This window comes from Pelobates fuscus, chromosome 12 (genome assembly GCF_036172605.1).
Source record: "Pelobates fuscus isolate aPelFus1 chromosome 12, aPelFus1.pri, whole genome shotgun sequence".
In the NCBI taxonomy this organism is placed as follows: Eukaryota; Metazoa; Chordata; class Amphibia; order Anura; family Pelobatidae; genus Pelobates; species Pelobates fuscus.
This window is the reverse complement of record NC_086328.1, coordinates 33405901-33423169: the sequence shown is the minus strand read 5'-3', so window position 1 is coordinate 33423169 and position 17269 is coordinate 33405901. Positions and strand designations below refer to the sequence as shown.

The 17269-nt window shown below is 42.9% G+C and overlaps 1 protein-coding gene across 4 annotated transcripts; it reads right to left on the bottom strand.

Moving 5' to 3' along the window:
- Positions 1 to 7716: 7716 nt before the first annotated feature.
- On the bottom strand, positions 7717 to 17246 carry CMC2 (C-X9-C motif containing 2). 4 transcript variants are annotated; one of them, XM_063438871.1, is made up of 5 exons: positions 17162 to 17180; positions 15957 to 16011; positions 15453 to 15523; positions 13797 to 13868; positions 7717 to 7920 (listed from the first exon to the last, which is right to left on the bottom strand). In XM_063438871.1, the coding sequence occupies exons 2-5, from the start codon at positions 15991 to 15993 to the stop codon at positions 7834 to 7836; spliced, it is 267 nt and encodes an 88-aa protein (XP_063294941.1). In that variant the 5' UTR covers positions 15994 to 16011; positions 17162 to 17180; the 3' UTR covers positions 7717 to 7833. The 4 variants fall into 4 exon arrangements, with proteins under 4 accessions (XP_063294941.1, XP_063294943.1, XP_063294940.1 ...); XM_063438873.1 differs by lacking the exon at positions 15957 to 16011 and having other exon boundaries at positions 15453 to 15556; positions 17162 to 17246; XM_063438870.1 differs by lacking the exon at positions 17162 to 17180 and having other exon boundaries at positions 15957 to 16553.
- Positions 17247 to 17269: the final 23 nt, after the last annotated feature.

Genomic DNA, 17269 nt, shown 5'->3' with positions numbered 1-17269 from the left:
ACTATGCCGTGAAGGACTGAAATTTTGCAGTGCCCGCAAGGTCCCCATGCTCAAGAAAGCACATGTACAGGCCAGTCTGAATTTTGCCAATGAACATCTGAGTGATTCAGAGGTGAACTTGGTGAAAGTGTTGTGGTCAGATGAGACCAAAATCAAGCTCTTTGGCATAAACGCAACTCGCCGGTTTTGGAGGAGGAGGAATGCTGCCTTTGACCCCAAGAACACCATCCCCACTGTCAAACATGTAGGTGGAAACATCATGTTTTGGGGGTGTTTGTCTGCTAAGGGGACAGGACAACTGCACCGCATCAAAGGGACGATGGACGGGGCCATGTACCGTCAAATCTCTGGTGAGAACCTCCTTCCCTCAGCCAGGGCATTGAAAACGGGTTGTGGATGGGTATACCAGCAGGACAGACCCAAAACACACAGCCAAGGCCACAAAGCAGTGGCTCAAGAAGAAGCATATTAAGGTGCCGGGGTGGCCTAGCCAGTCTCCAGACCTAATCCGATAGCTGAAGGTTCAAATTGCCAAGCGTCAGCTTCGAAACCTTAATGACTTGGAGAGGATCTGCAAAGAGAAGTGGGACAAAATCCCTCCTGAGATGTGTGCAAACTTGTTGGCCAACTACAACAAACATCTGACCTCTGTGATTGCCAACAAGGCTTTTGCCACCAAGTACTAAGTCAAATGGGTCAAATACTTATTTCACTCATTGACATGCAAATCAATTTATAACTTTTTTGACATGTGTTTTTCTGTATTTTAATTTTTTTGGGTATTCTGTCTCTCACTGTTAAAATACACCTGCCATTAAAATTATAGACTGGTCATTTCTTTGTCAGTGTCAAATACTTTTTTTTCCCCTCATTGTAATTATTAACATAAAAAATTGCCGGACTCAAATAAGTAATTTAAATATATTTTACACATTAGCTTGACTTGAATCGGTCTCTTTAATAACACAGCATCATAAAAATAAAAACAAGATATATGCAGAAACCCAACCACCTAGCACCTCTTGTTCTTAGTAAAGCACATAATCCTAGGTATGTATACATCCAGAATTAGCTCGCCTTTTAAAGGCACACTCTAAACTCCATCAATGAACCAGCCATATATTTAACCCATAGCTGTCGCCAGCCTCCCAACCTCAAAGATATGCTAATTCTGGGCGTATACATACCTATGATTAAATACTTTACTAAGCACGAAATGCGTTAGGTGGGTCTTTTCCTATATTTTGTTTTTACTTTTAACATGCTGTGCCAATAAAGGTAATTTCAAGTACTGTGACAGGGGTTTAACCCCTTAAGGACCAAACTTCTGGAATAAAAGGGAATCATGACATGTCACACATGTCATGTGTCCTTAAGGGGTTAAAAAATTCAAAAATGTGTTTCGCGGTAAGGTAACACACAGACTCCTCACCCCAAAACAAGTTTATTAAGATAAAGTTGTTTTGAGGGAAAAGTCTCTTTTAGCTTGCCCAGCAACAGAAGGGATTTCTACCACATTACCCAAACGTGAAGGACTGTACACTTCTATAAACAGCGCTTGTTTTATTAGGGTTTTGTGGGATTCCATAATTAGGGTTGCTGCTTATATTTCTGTTATTTAGCGCAGACTCTTCCCCCCTTATTTTATAAACAGCGTCACCCTAAAGTGATAAGGCCAAATGGGCAACCATCTTATCCCAATTGGGTAATTTCACCCTTATATAATTGCAAAAAATGGTAACCTAAAACACCTGAAAATGCTGCAGGCCCCGGGGGCCCCTCTTCATTGTGTAAACCAACATGGTCCCGGGATTGGATACATATGTAGCGGTACTCGCCAGGCGGCCAGGGCCCCTAGCAGCAGGTTAAAGTGGTGCTGCCTAGAGCCATGGCCCAACTGGGACCAATGGGCGGGTCAGCCCTGCATTGATGGGGAACCCAAGTGAATTTTAAAATTAAGGCCACGGTAGCTGGACTGGAAGCATAGTGACTTGGACCTTAAATTTAATATTCACTTTGAATTCCCAACAGCTCTCACTTTAGTAAATAACCCTGATAGGATAATATTGTATACACTCCACTAACAAAATAATGGATACATAGTACACTCACAAAATGAAACAAAAACAGAAGCGTTTCTCCCACCACAGCACTCCTCCTCTGCTTGACTTTCACGTCATCTTTGGATATGAGAGAGAATAAAACATATACAGGGTTATTCAACAATTCAAAGTGAATCTTAAGTTTAAGGTCAGAGTAGTCGTACTGAAAGCATAGCGGACAGACTTTTTTCCAGTTTGGCTATTTTGACCTTAAATTTAAAATTCACTTTAGTGAATAATCCTGATAGTGCACTCCTTTCAAATCAAGTATACACCTTTAATAATCCATACACTTACAGGAAACATATACAATTGAAGATTATACTAGCTTTAGTGTATTAATAATCTTAATTTTAGTAATGACAGGAGGTGAGTGTGACGTCCAACCCTCTCTGACCGTCTTGGGTTCCCTTTCTCCCAGTAGTTGGCGAATAATTCTTCCAGGCAGAGTATAACCCTCCACACATGAGCCGAGGCTTAATGCTGTGTAGAGGTCTGTTTAATGGCACACAAAGCAACAGTATTCATGCAGTAAAACCACTCCTGCTCAGAGGAAAACAAAATGACAGTTATTGGGTCAGACAGTGTTTGAAAATATGACAGTTATTGGGTCAGACAGTGTTTGAATATATGACAGTTATTTGGTCAGACAGTGTTTGAATATATGACAGTTATTGGGTCAGACGGTTTTTGAATATATGACAGTTATTGGGTCAGATGGTGTTTGAATAAGACAGTTATTGGGTCAGACGGGGTTTGAATGTAACAAGGTATTAAGGGTTTAACTGGTGTTCTAAGGGGGGGGGGGGAATAAAGCAGTCGAACTAAGTCCATAAAACAGGGGTTTTCTTCACATACCCCAAGGGCCATAGTCACAGGGCAAGAGGCTGGCAAGCAGGCCTCTCCAAAACCCAGTGGACAGGTTACTTTCGCCACAGTGAGTATTTTGCATAATCTCTCTTTACTAGCTCCACAGCAGCAAAGAAACACATAGAAAAAAAGAAGCAATCACAAGAGAGTAGGATGTACATGAGGTGTAGTGACCTACGCACTTCCTCTTTCAGACAGCGACATCAAGCAGAAGCAAACATATAAAAAGCCATAGCAATAACTCCTAAATCCAACATCCGAAGGAGCAAACTTCCAGAGAATTTCACACAAACAACCAAAACGTCTTCAGGGACTAATCAAACTAATAAGAGATTGTGTGACAAGTTTAGACACAGTCATGGACGTGGAAATCCAAGTAACACACAGTATACATCATTCCATAGTAGTAATTTGTAAACTATAATCTGATAACTAAACAACAATCATAGTCTGGATGGAGGACAGTAGCCCACGATTCATGTGAGTGTGTGGAGGGGCACGGTGTTGCAGCGGAGGACCTTGCGAATTTCCTTGAGGATTGAAAAGACCTTTGAAGGGGGAGCTTCAGGATGCAAGACGCAGAGTCAATTACGAATCTTAAGAAGTAGACCGTCCAGGAAGGGTCATCGCAAACTCCTGTCGATTGACTACGAAATCCAACGATTCCAGCCGGACCACGGATTCTAGACCCCTCGGAAACAAACAGAAGGGTATCGTCCAGGTAAATAATGCAACTCAACCAACTGGCCCATACGTGAGCAATAACTGGTTTCAGTAGTGTTGTGAAGCACCAAGGAGCTGAGCTGAGGAGGCAGGTGAAGTGGCATGGTTGAACGCGTCACAGGGAACATAGATGTCGTCGGCAAGAGGGATGGAAAGGGATCGACAGGATGTACCTTCATGTCCAGTTTCGCAAACCAGTCCCCTACGTGACGAAGGTCCCTTATAAAGTTTGAATGCCTTCGACCTTGAACTGATGGTATCTCATGTGGGCATTTTAGGAAGCACATTCGAAAATACCATAGAGTTGCTTACCTGAGGAGAAACGGAATCTAGCGGATCTGTGCATTCCGTGTCCAATCGTCTCGAGTACCAGAAGGGTTGTCTCCCACCCACTTTGGGTGAAAAGGATTTGGTAGCAAGGTACAGGGTCTGATGGCCCGATGCGGTTGGTGACATTGTCCCGCTGTCGACCAACCCTGCTGAACACCCCCTAGAGAGGTTACCACAGAACATCTTCCTCCTGGAGGTTTGGATCTTGATGAGGAAAGTGAGAGCATTAACATGTGTAATAAGCTCGCTCAGGAATGCCTCTTCAAAGAGCGTGCCGTGTGCCCGTATTCCCAATGTTTTAGCGCACATATCCGCCAACTTTCCGTCAATACGGAGGAGTGCTGCTATGCGCTTCTCAGTGGAGAAGCAAACATTGGTATTTCCGACGAAACAGAAACATCTCTGTGCCCATTCGCGGATATCATGAGCCCATTCTCGGATGGTGCTGGTATTGTCAAGTATTTTATCCTTGAGAGGGGGCCAATAGAGTCCAGCAATTTGTCTTGGGCACCTCTGAATCCTATCCTGACTCCCTTGCGGAGTCGCGGCCACCTTTAGTCACTGCTGATCAAACACAGGTGTGTAATTCTGTCTGGGAGGGAAGGGCGTGGGCAGTATGACCGCAAGCAGTAACAGACATCTTTATCCAGAGGCTAGCAAAGCCACAGGTGCATAAAGTTGGCCAGGTGTTCGGGAGGGGACCAGTCTCCCGAACATGGGTGATGGATGTTATGTGGGTTAAACAGCTATTGACCAGTAGGATCCAGGATCGCTTCCGTGTCTTCTTGGGCAGTAGCATGCAAGGTCACCCTCAGTCACCTGGGGCACACCCATATGAATGTGGAGCCATATGTGGATTCCGAAATCCAGTCGTCGTCAGAACCTGACGCCTCTGCGTGCCTTTGTTTTTTCCAGAATGGATAGATAATGGGGTAGGTTGTGGTCCTCAACTGAGGAGGGGTCTATCCGTGGGGTTGGGGTAGGTGCTGGAGTCGGCCCACTGCGTTTGGCGGAGGCTTTGTCCTTAGACCGTAACGGTCTAGTGCCTTTGCCATTTAAGTGGTGCTTGCTGTGATGGGGAGACCCCTTAGCGGAGACATTCAAGGCATCAGAATCCGCCCCGTAATGGACTAGTCTGGTGGCTGGTATCAGTGACCGCCACCGCTGCTTGTATCATGACCTGAAATCCCACAGGGTTAGTCAGGGAATCTTCCATAGTGACAACTCGTGTGACAGAATTTGGGCTCACCCAAAAAAGTAGACATGTAGATTCATCATGATATGGGACACCCTTGTAGAAGGTACAAATTAGAAGGCAATTGCAGGATGCAGGGAAAACAGATCAGACTACGATAGTGGCAGGCAATGCTCACAGAAACCCTACAGGGTTGTAAACTTAACAGTGGCCAGTGGGGCTCACCCAGTAAACAGAGGGTTCAACAGCTGCTGTGGAACTAGTAAAGAGAGATTATGGAAAAGATGAAGCCTCCTGTAATGTTGTAAAATAAGGCTTATCAGCACTTCCCTGATATCCACTGTTTTGAGCCACAAGATCACGGTTTATAACCAAACAGCAATAAAATATGTAATTCAGTCTTCTCTATGGAGTTTTTGTGTTTAGTCTGACTATAGAAACTTGACAGTACTCCATAAGTATATATGAGCTCCTTGTGCAACCACAAAATATTATACACAGGCAGCACATGGACTCCTATCCCTGTCAGGCATATTGAGTACTGCTTGCACAGCCAGCCGGCTTTCTCTACTCTGCTTCAGTAACTAACTGTGCATAGATAGGTGTAAATTGTTCTGGCCTATGAGGATCGGGGTTTGGAAACAAAAGTTAGAGTGTAATCTGAAACCAGCACCTCACTGTAACTGTGGTAGGCTGAAAGTAGTCAGCTGACATTCTCACGGCTTCCCACTACTGCTCAGTCTAATGCCTTCTCATTAGGCCGAGCAGCACAGAGATTGGACTGCAGGGGACTCTTGTTTAATGTTAATCAATAAAAAATGGTGACAGGGATTTCCAAGTACTATAATCAGTTCAATAAGATGAAGCAGTTACAATGCCTAAAGTGACATTTAACCCCTTAAGGACACATGACATGTGTGGCATGTCACGATTCCCTTTTATTCCCGAAGTTTGGTCCTTAAGGGGTTAAAGTGCCTCTTGGGCCTTCTTTAAGTGTCTAGCTATGGCCCCATTTAAATGTTGCTCCCCACTTAATCTCATAAGTGTCCCTTCTGGCTCTCTTTCTCCCCCACTCACAATGTGTGTCCACCTAGCCCCCTTCCCCTATCCCTTGCACCTTGAAGAGTCTTTTCCTAACACCCTGAAATATTTACTTCAAGCACAATGACGGACTCTGGAGCCTGCTTTTAAGCAGACAACTAGGTTCCATAAAGGGTTTCTGGCCATGACTGGCTGGGTTTATTCTCAGTAGCGGGCTACGTGCAAGGTTCATGTTGAACTGATCAGTGCTGGATTACGGGTTTTGTGGGCATGGAACTAAAAATTATAATAGTTGAATTTGCATTTATTTTCTCCTAAGCTCAGGAGAGCATGTGTCTCAGCTCACAGCTGCAGTGAGGAGTGGCAAAGCTACTTATCGGAAGGTTAGGGCCAGGTGGGAGGAGGTTACCCTGCTGTGAGATAATTCATGAGAGAGTTTCCCATTTGGGCATGTGCAGCGCTCCTGTCCCCCTCCCCCGCATACTTGTATATATTTAGCCTAGGATAACATGCTCTTAATTGCAAGATGGGTTCTTTGTCTACTAATGTGTAGCAATAATGACCGCTGTATGCAATGTATCAAACATTTCCATTAAGCACACCTTTTGGTGTCTGTATTAGTGCCTGTCTAGAAGCTAATGTGTAATGATCATTTGACAAGGTTTTATAATCTTGTAATTTTATTTTATTGTTCTCAGTTTTTCAAAATTAAGGGAATTAATATTTGTGTTTCTTGTGTCTTGGCACTGTGTAATGCAAATTGTCCTGTCTTTTAAAAAGCATGTGTCTGTCCTCTGTTTACAGCTAGACTGCAGCCATACATAAACCGGAAATGCAGTTTATAAAATCATAATATTATAAATAATACATCTTCAAAAAAAGGCTAAAGCATAGAGTAATCCACTGTGAAAGCAAGGGATGCAAGGGGCTATTTCCCAAACTATACGGCATGATGCAGAAGAATTGCTACCTATGGGTCATGGGGTACAGAGCAGCTATGTGTAATGAGGTTTTGATAGAGAATGGCCCCTTCTATGTGCAATGGGCCGATGCCACATTTGGTCCGGTTGCAAATCAGATACAAATTAAGTTATTTAGTACCAAAACTAGCTTTGGTGCTTGTTAATGCAGATGTCTATGTGTGTGTGTCAATGCAGAGCTGTATTTGTATAGTTAGTTAGTGGGCATGTGTCTAAATATATGTGTGAATGGCTTGTGTGGGCAAAAGCAGTGGTGTAAATGTGTTGAGGGAGAGTGTTAATGTAATGTGCTTCTTGGAACATAGTAATCCAATCTTACCTAATATAATGTTTCAACTCTCCATCATCAAACCAACTTATTCAAATATTTTATTTATTTATTTACACACACACATATATATAAAAAAATATATATTCATTTATACACACACACACACACACACACACACACACACTAATAGCAAAAAATAATTCATTGGAAGCGCATATAACAACTTTTATGATAATTTTTTCAAAAACACAAGATGTCAACATGGGATGTGTCCAAGGTAGAGTTGGCAGCTGAATATTTTATGAGGGCACATAACCTTTTTCAATTTTCGGCTTCTTTTTGTGCTTGGTAGCGCCTTTGTCTCGTTGCCTCAGATTTGGCACGATTTTGATCTCTTTTGGATTCATACTGAGGGGGAAATAAACAAAACAATAATTAGGTCACTACTTGCTCTTCTATACAATGCTGGTTACTGCTGCTCTGCTTCAGTAACAAACTGTGCATAGACAGGTGTAAATTGTGCTGGCCTATGAGGATTTGGGCTGGAAGACAAAGTTGGAGTGTTATTGGATGCTGACTGCGGTATGAGGAAAGAGGTCAGCTGACATTCTCACGGCTTCCCAGATACCGCTCAGGCATTTAACACTGAATGGGCAGGACGGTGACTGAGGATTCCAAGAACTATAACCACTTCAACGAGATGAAGCAGTTACAATGCCTAGGGTGTCCATCTGGGCCTTCTTTAAGTGTCTAGTTATAGCACCATTTAAATGTTGCTTCCCATTCCCACAAGTGTCCCTTATGGTTTTCATTCTCCTCCTCTCCCCGTCCCCACATTTGTCTTCAGCCAGACTGAAGAGGGTCAAGGAGAGAGTTTGACTTGAGGAAACAAGTCAGATGGGTAAAGACCAGTCTTTCCAGAAGCTTTGAGGAAAAAGGGAGCAGGTATATGGGATGATAGTTAGAAGGGGAGGTCAAGAGATGTTTTTTTTTTTTTTTAAGATAGGTACTACAGTAGCATGTTAAAGGGCAGCAGGGATAGCAATAGAAGAGAGAAATCTGATAAGGTGAGACGGGACAGGATCAAGAGGGCAAGTGGTGGGGTGAGAGTTTAGGAGAAGCGCAGCCACAATAATAAAGGCACTGAAGACATTTTTTATCGCTGCTTTGTTTAGACGTTGCAGCTGTTCTGCTTACCTCTGTATTGCTCTGATAACTATATCATTGTAAAAATAATTGTATACTTCTTATTGTGGATTCACAATTTAGTTTATGCAAATTCATGAGTAAGATCTCTATTGGGTCTTTATCGATGGTGCTGCATAAGGAGTACGGAGTGGAATTTATGTTCAGAGAATCCTTTTCTTTTCAACATAATACAACATACCGTATATACTCAAGTATAAGCCGAGTTTTTCAGCACATTTTTTGTGCTGAAAAACCCCAACTCAGCTTATACTCGAGTCAATTGTCTGTATTATGGCAATTTACATTGCTATAATACAGACAGGGGGCTGTGTAGGAGGGGGGAAGCGTTTACTTAACTCTCCTGCAGCTCCCTTCTCCTCTACGCCGGTCCGTTCAGCAACTCTGTCAGCTCCTAGTGTAAGTCTTGCGAGAGCCGCGGGGTCATAGTGCGGCTCTCGCAAGACTTACAGTGTGAGCTGACAGAGGTGCTGAACAGACCGGCGCGGAGGAGGAGGGAGCTGACAGGAGCTGCAGGAGAGGTAAGTAAGGGCTCCCTGCCATCCCCCTCCTACACAGTGCCCATCAACTGGACCACCAGGGAGTGAGAGCCCCCCTCCCTGCCATGTATCAAGCAGGGAGGGGGGGGACGAAAATAAATTAAATAATATAATAAAATAAAAAATAATAATAAAAAAAATTATTAAAATAATTTAAAAAAAAAAATAATAAAATTGCCCACCCCCCACCAAGGCTCTGCAACACACACACACACACACACTGCACTCATACACACACGCTGCGTTCATACACACACACTGCAAATAAATATTCAATTAATATAATTTTTTTAGGATCTAATTTTATTTAGAAATTTACCAGTAGCTGCTGCATTTCCCACCCTAGTCTTATACTCGAGTCAATACGTTTTCCCAGTTTTTTGGGGTAAAATTAGGGGCCTCGGCTTATATTCGGGTCGGCTTATACTCGATCATATATGGTAAATATTTTGGTTCAGTATACAAAACCATTTGCAAGCTTTATATCATTTAAAAAAATAAAAATAGCTGAACGCCAAAGAGACCGACAGCAAATGCTCACAGCTCCGAGCCTTACCCGGAGATATTAACGGCAGAACTAACTCCCTACAATCCCTCAAACGACAGAAAGTACCCGGAGCCCACATGGGACGAAAATCCCCAAAAAATCGATACCAAACAAGCCCGCCCCGGGGCTCACCATTGGGGAGTTGTGGAGGCAAGCACGAGGCACCAGCGAGCACAACATGGCGGCGATACATGGAGGATGCTCTGACTTTTCCGAGGACCTCTCGGAAGAACTAGAGGAGGATTATCCGCAACCTCAGGTCACACAATGGAGGGCAAAACATAGCGGGACTGGGGCAGATACCGACCCAGTTACCACGACAGTCCTAAAGGCGCTTTTAGCAGACCTCCGACAACACATCCACGCGGACGTCGCGAGGACTTGAGAGGCCTGACAGGCCGCATTGAAAAAGTAGAAGGAACTACCCAGACCAACTCCCAAGACATTGCCACACTCCAACAGGCCGTCCAGTGCCTACAGCTGCAGGCCCAACAATATGACCGCCGCCTCGCGGCACATGAGGATTCCAGGCGGAGACTCAATATGAAAGTCAGGGGGGTACCCGCGAACATATTGGAAGCAGACCTACCGAAGGTCGTGCGGCGCCTGATAACGACGTTACTACCTCCTACACAGGCAAAGCCAATCACCCTTGAACGCCTCTTCTGGGTCCCCAAGCCGGAGAATGCCCCGGCCAAAGCCACGAGGGATGTAATCATCACCTTCCGTAACCACACTGATAAAGCGGCGGTCCTCGCTGCCCTGCGAGGGAAAACCCCTCTCCACTTTGAGTCAATGGTGCTCACCTTCTTTGCTGATCTGTCGGCTGGCACACTGGTGTGGCGCAGGTCACTCCGACCGCTCACCTCCCTGCTGCAACATCACAAGGTGACCTACCGCTGGCGGCTCCCCCGCACACTCACTGTACAGCAAGGGGCGGACAAACACGACATTCAAGAGGCCCCAGCCCTGCTACGGACCCTAGGCATAGCACAGGACACGCTGCCCGGCTCTGCCTCCCCAGCCCACACTTGGGACCCGGCGAGGACTGTACCGTTCTTCCCCCAGGGCTCCACACCGGACTCCTATGCCAAGGTCACCACATAGAGCATCAAACCCAGCATAGCCCGGTGAGCCCCTCACACACCTAATCAGTTCCTCACACAAAAGGACCTGGCAAACTCATCCCACTGGCCACCGTGATTCTGGTCCGACTCACCTATACATACCCAAAGGCTATACCTGAGCCCCACTGGTAACACCTAAGCATGGACTACTCACTGTTTGTTATCTACCCTTTTGATAACCGAGAGGCATACTAGGAGTACCCCCACTGTTGGCGCATACCTACCCGAGTACACACCAGGACTGGTGCTCACTCATTGAAAGACATACAACCTCCCGCCAAGACAGGATTTGGCAGTACACACGCTGAACGGCTAGACACAGCAGGCGCAAGTGAACTTATTTTATAATTTTATTTAAAAAAAAAATTTTTTATTACAACCAGGGATATCTATTGTACGGGTTACTATAGCAGCCAGTGATATCCTACAAACGCCTTATCTTGGCAGTCAGTGATATTTTTTATCCGGCTACCGGAGCTCAACACCTGCTCCACGGCTCCGCTGGGACACTTGTTGACACTGCGGACATATACACCTACAGACTGCAGAGGTCGCTATTTACGGCAAGGGAGCAAAATGTACCTTGATTTTACATATGTTGCGCCTACTGTTATTTACTTTTCTTTCTTATTTACTTTTCTTTTTCATTTGCTCTACAACCCTTATAAATGCGGCTACACACTAAGCCCAAATGTCACTAACTGCTCACTAGGCCCAATATTCTATTAGCACAGAGTATCTGTAACAAGCAACCCACCTAACATACGATCCTGTAAGCCACAGCCCTGTCGAGACGCATTTACATACAGAGACACCCGACCCAAGATAGGTAAACCTTACCCAATACACAGCTTAGTTAGAGCTACACTCAGCGCCCACAGCAACTCTGCATCGCCCAGGGGACGTCAGCTCCCTCACACCGAGGAGATTGCACAGACGACCGCAGGGGGCACATACACAGCCCCAACAAGGCATCGGCTGACCCCCAAAGGGACTAAGACTCACAGCCGTGCATAGTACCATCTGTCACACAGCTCCCCGTGCCCCAATTGAGCTCTCACGGCCGTACAATGGAACATATAATGTACTGCTTTTGCTAACTATTCTGTTTTTCTGGTCTGCTCGCCCAGGGGAGCACGGGGGACTTAGGTCAGAGTTATTCAATCGTAAAATATGAGTACACAGGCTAAGATTAGCCAGGATTCAAGCAACTAATGTACTTATAGTATGTTTGGCTTTGCGCCATGTTTATAAGCTGCTGCTTAGCAGATAGGCCCCAAGCGAAATATATGCTCCTGTACCCACACATATTGTTGGAGCACCATAAGATCGGCCATATATATGCCCTACACTATACCACAGCTAACATCTGATCCTGCTAAATATTTAATTAGTCACACAAGATCACCCCAGACTTATGCCAATATTATACTTTAGCTGGTTTAGCCTTGCGCAATGTTTTTAAGCTGCTGCTTAGTACATAGGCCCCAAGCGATACATGTGCACCGACACCCACAAATACTGCTGGAATACCATACTGTATACAGCACATAAAGGCGTAAACCAACATGTAACCTAGCTACTTAAACACCTTTGCCCACACATGTATTGAACCGTACACTGCTTAAGGTTGTCTTTCCTGTTCACTAAATTACAAAAACGTACTGAGTTAACTTATGCCATGAAAATGTTTTACTATGTTATCTATGAATGCGTCTGTTACAACTGTTGACCACGTTTTGTTCTACGTCTTGCTTTACTTTACGCTAATCAACAATTTGTTGACAACGTAACCGTAGCGCTAAGCATGATGTCCATTACCTAATAAAAAATGTGCAATTTTTCTGCCACTGCATAACTACTGTAACCTTGAAATACGCTGTTGTGGCGTCCGTTAATCATCTGTAACCACCTGCACAACCAAAATAAAGAATTAAAAAAAATAAAAAGAAATAATAAAAAAAAAAAATCATATTCACAGAGTGACGGGTATTTACTGTGTGCTGCTACTACATGGATCTTCTCTGTGCACACCACACACACATACATACATACTTCACTGTGCAAGCATATACCATTAGGTTTCATCAGCAAGTCATACTGTAGGTACTAGGTACTCATGTATGTGCTAGATTCAATATAATACAGGTAAAATAATCAGATCAATTACAGTAGTTGTTTCTGTTTTATTTAATGTGGCGTGCGATTGAAAGGTCCTTACAAAATGAAAGATGCTGAAGGCATCAAGCTATCCTATAGTGCACTCTCTAAAGTGGTACAGTCCACACAATTAAAGAATCACTAAAGTCAACAAGGCTACTTCATCTCAATGAAATGATCTGGGTGCAGGGGTCCTTTAGTTTTAATCTTTCCATGTTTGTTTGTTTTTTTAGAAACTGTAATATTTACATTACGGGGTTCAACACACCTCTAGTGGCTGTCTTCCTGACAACCACTAGAGGCACTTCCATGAAAATGACCAAATAATACTCGGTCACGTTATACGGAAGCCCCCATAGGAAAGCATTGATTCAATGAACCTACATCCAACATTTTAACATAAGATGCTTTTTTCCCAAAATCAAGTGAGTTGCTTACACAACACCCCTGAAAAAGTCATCAGGTGCCAGAACGTTGGCAAGGGTTTTATTGACAATGTGTATGTGTTTACGCCGAACTAGGCTTGGGTTAAATTTGTGTGCTTTATGGTGCTATGTTACGCACTTTATGTTGTAATGTGGATTTTTTTATATTGGGATTTCAAATAAAAGTATTTTATTGCAATCTTGATTAATGTGCATCCGTAGGATACTTAATTAGGACATAAAACAATGTAATGGTTTCTAGCCAAGCTGTACAACCTACCTCTTTTTTTAAGCATTTTAGCATCTCTCGATTAATATCATTGCACTGGCCAAAATATTTCAGAAATTTGTTCTGCAAATCAAAATAGTTTAAATAGGTTAATGACAAAAAACTAAACAAAATTAGAAAGTATGAAATCACCTGTTCTTTCCTTGCAGTAAAACAGAGACAAGACAAAGGATTTTCTTTACAGGGACAATATAGTCACAAAACAACTTAAGTTTATTGAAGCAGTGTTGGTGTATATGTCCCTACAGTCTCAATGCTCAATTCTCTGCCATTTAGGAGTTAAATCACTTTCTTTATGCAGCCCTAGTCACACCTCCCTGCATGTGACTTACACAGACTTCCTAAACAATTTATGTAAAGAGTTATCTAATGTTTATACTTCCTTTATTCAAATTATGTTTAATTTAGAATTCCATATCTCCTGCTCTGTTAATAGCTTGCTAGACCCTACAGGAGCCTCCTGTATGTAATTAAGGCTCAACTTACAGAACAGGAGATAAAATATTTTACATCTGATTGAAAATGAAACCAATTTTACATGCAGACTGCTGTCAGTCCCAGCAAGGGGAAGTGTGGCTTGGGCTGCATAAAAAGAAACAAAATTGATTCAACTCCTAAATGCCAGTGAATTGAGCAGTGAGACTGCAGGACCATGATCTATACAGCAATACTGCTTCATTAAACTAATGTTGTTTTGGTTACTATAGTGTCCCTTTAATCTTCTTTGTTACAAAAATACACTGAATATAAATTTAAAGTCTCACATAAGTGTAGAAATAAAACAGTTCTCAGTTCTGAGAGAAAAATATCCTCCCTTTCTGAATGACGGTCAAAATACAAGTTAGGGCAAGCGTTACAGTCTTATATTAATGCCCAGTCCCTATAGAAGCTGTGTTGTGAAACACTCTGATCGACTGTTCCTTTTTTTCTGTCATGAAAAATATTATGCAACTAGAGGAGAATGCCACCCTCATTGGAGAGGCTATTATCAATGGTCTGTACTCCTTCGAGGGAGAGAGAAAATCCATATTTAAAGGCACACTCCAAACACTATAACCACTACAGCCCGCTGTAGTTAAGAAAGGTTTTTACCTAGGGTCTACCTGACAGTTCGCCCTGCCTCTACTACTTTAAAAAGAGAGCAAGAAGTTCTCTATCTGGGTTAAATAAACACTCAAAACATGCTGCAGTGGTTATGGTGCCAGGAGTGCCTGATGCCATCCCCTCCCCCCCATTGTAAGTAGTTAAATGATTTTAGAACGGTTTAACTCCTTACCAATGCTTAGCACTACTTCCAAAGGAGAGCCAGAAGTCCAAGGGTGTAGGACTTAGCGCATTGACTGAGAGTGATCAGCTAATACTCTCTGCCAATGAGCTAGCCCTGCACTGCATGGCCCTAGCAAGAGTATTGAAAGAGTATTCTAAAACAGTTTGACTACTTAGATTGGGGGGGGGGGGAGGGGGCGGGGGATGGGTTCCTAGAACCATAATCACAAAAGTATGCTGTAGGGTTATGGTGCTTGGAGTGTTCTTGAATTGTTACCACCCTACAACTTTTCAGAGTCGGAGAGAGGTTGACAACATAGATTTTATTCAATACAACAAACATGATAAATGTGTAGAAGTACATGCAAATAGAATACTCACATCTAGGTGACACTGCTTCAGCATGTTAATGATCACATTACACTCATCAGTGTGGAGATGGGGTGACAAGTCTGGATGCATCTTTAATTAAGGAATAACTGTAGCTGAAGCATAAATACAATGTTAATTGAAAAGGATCAATCGAGACATTGGCTTGATGGTATAATAGAGGCGGTTCTATACAAACAAAAAGTGCTCTCAGTTCTCATTTAATAATCAACAGATAATTTAAATAATACAATAAGAAATTACGCAACACTGCAAAACCCCCAAAAAACAAAGTCTCTGACGTTTCTGCACTTGCACAGACCTCTGTGACCAGAAAATGTCTATCTGGCACCTCATTCTGGTCAATGGGATCTTATCGCATCTCATAACTTGTGCAGCATGAGTTTATGGGATAAGTAGTTCCTTATCTTCCATCCTGGAGTTGTGTCCAACACAAGTTCGCAGGAGCAAGTTATCACATTTCCTCTGGAAAAATCACAATAGTGTAAAGGATACGTGCCCCACCCCAGCTCATGCCATCATCGGAAGTCATGATTACCGTTCCTAAGCTCTAGAATTTTCAGAAGCCAAACAAACCACAAATTTGAGAAGGGAGATAACAATTGACAAACATATTCCTAATAATTATGAAATAAATGATATTGTAAAATGCAGAATAGAAAATCTGCTTGATATAATTCTAAACTGGCCTAAATAAACCAACAGGATTTCTTGGGTACCACAACGCTGATCATCTAAGGAACTGATCTGCATACGGTCAATGCGAGCTTCTGAGCTTAAGATGTTCTTCTGTTCAGTTTAGTTGTGGAGGGTAACACTGTAAGCACCAAAATCATTTAATCTTAAAATGTTACTCACAACGACCATTAGTGTTTTCAATGACAAAACAAACAGGCTGCAACAATTTGGGGAAAAAGCCCAACAATTCCACTGGCGATCAGTATACCATGCATAAATTAACTGCAGTATCAATTGTGGCGTACGTTATTTATCGGGAGAGGCATTCACATTTGCCACCTAGGCTTACAACATGATACAAGAAAAACCTGACTTAAAACGCCAAAACACCTCAATCCCCCTGAAATTAAATGAATCCTACATTTTGTCATGTACATGACAGGGCTTGGACACACAGGGGGGGGGACAATGGATCTAACCTTTAATGAGTTTTGTACCTTAACAGCACTTCAATCTAAAATGCTGCTAAGGTACAACATGCATTAGGTTGTAGATCCAGTGTCCCCCCTGTGTGTCCTAGCCCTGTCATGTACATGACAAAATGTAGGATTCATTTGCTTTTATCACAAGTGGACTGAGGTTCGTTTTTTTGTCAGATGTTGTGAAAATATATATATATTTTTTTTAAATACATTTTTTACCAGAGAAGGGCTTTAAGACACTCCATAACCATTACAAAAAGTGTAGGGGTTATTTAAATGGTTTTATCTTCCAATGAATGTCTTGTAGAGCTTACAGGGGTGTACTGTACAGACAGACAGACCTTTCCATGTGTTGTCCATTAATATAAAGAAGTGATCTATGTCTTGCAGATCATGTTGGGTCTGACCCTAGCTACAGGTGACCTTGCAAATGAGGTCAATAGATACCTTTACCAGGATCTAGGTAATAAATGTTATTATGACATTTTCCAGTTTGTTTATCCCAGGATCCACCATGTTCATACACCCAGCAGCACTCACCTGATCAGCTTACCATTTGGGTGGGGGTCTCACTGAGATGCACTCCTTGTCTGACTATATAATGCTGAATAGCCTGGGCTGCCTGACCTGTCAATCATGAACATTCCA

Bases quoted from the DNA above. Each gene is read 5' to 3' on its own strand.
- CMC2 (XM_063438871.1), bottom strand. From the start codon at position 15,993: ATGACTTCCGATGATGGCATGAGCTGGGGTGGGGCAC. The intron at 13,869-15,452 runs GTGAGTATTCTA...TTTGATTTGCAG, and splicing joins TGAAGCAGTGTCACCTAGAT to AACAAATTTCTGAAATATTT. The intron at 7,921-13,796 runs GTAGGTTGTACA...TTTCCCCCTCAG, and splicing joins TAAAATGCTTAAAAAAAGAG to TATGAATCCAAAAGAGATCA.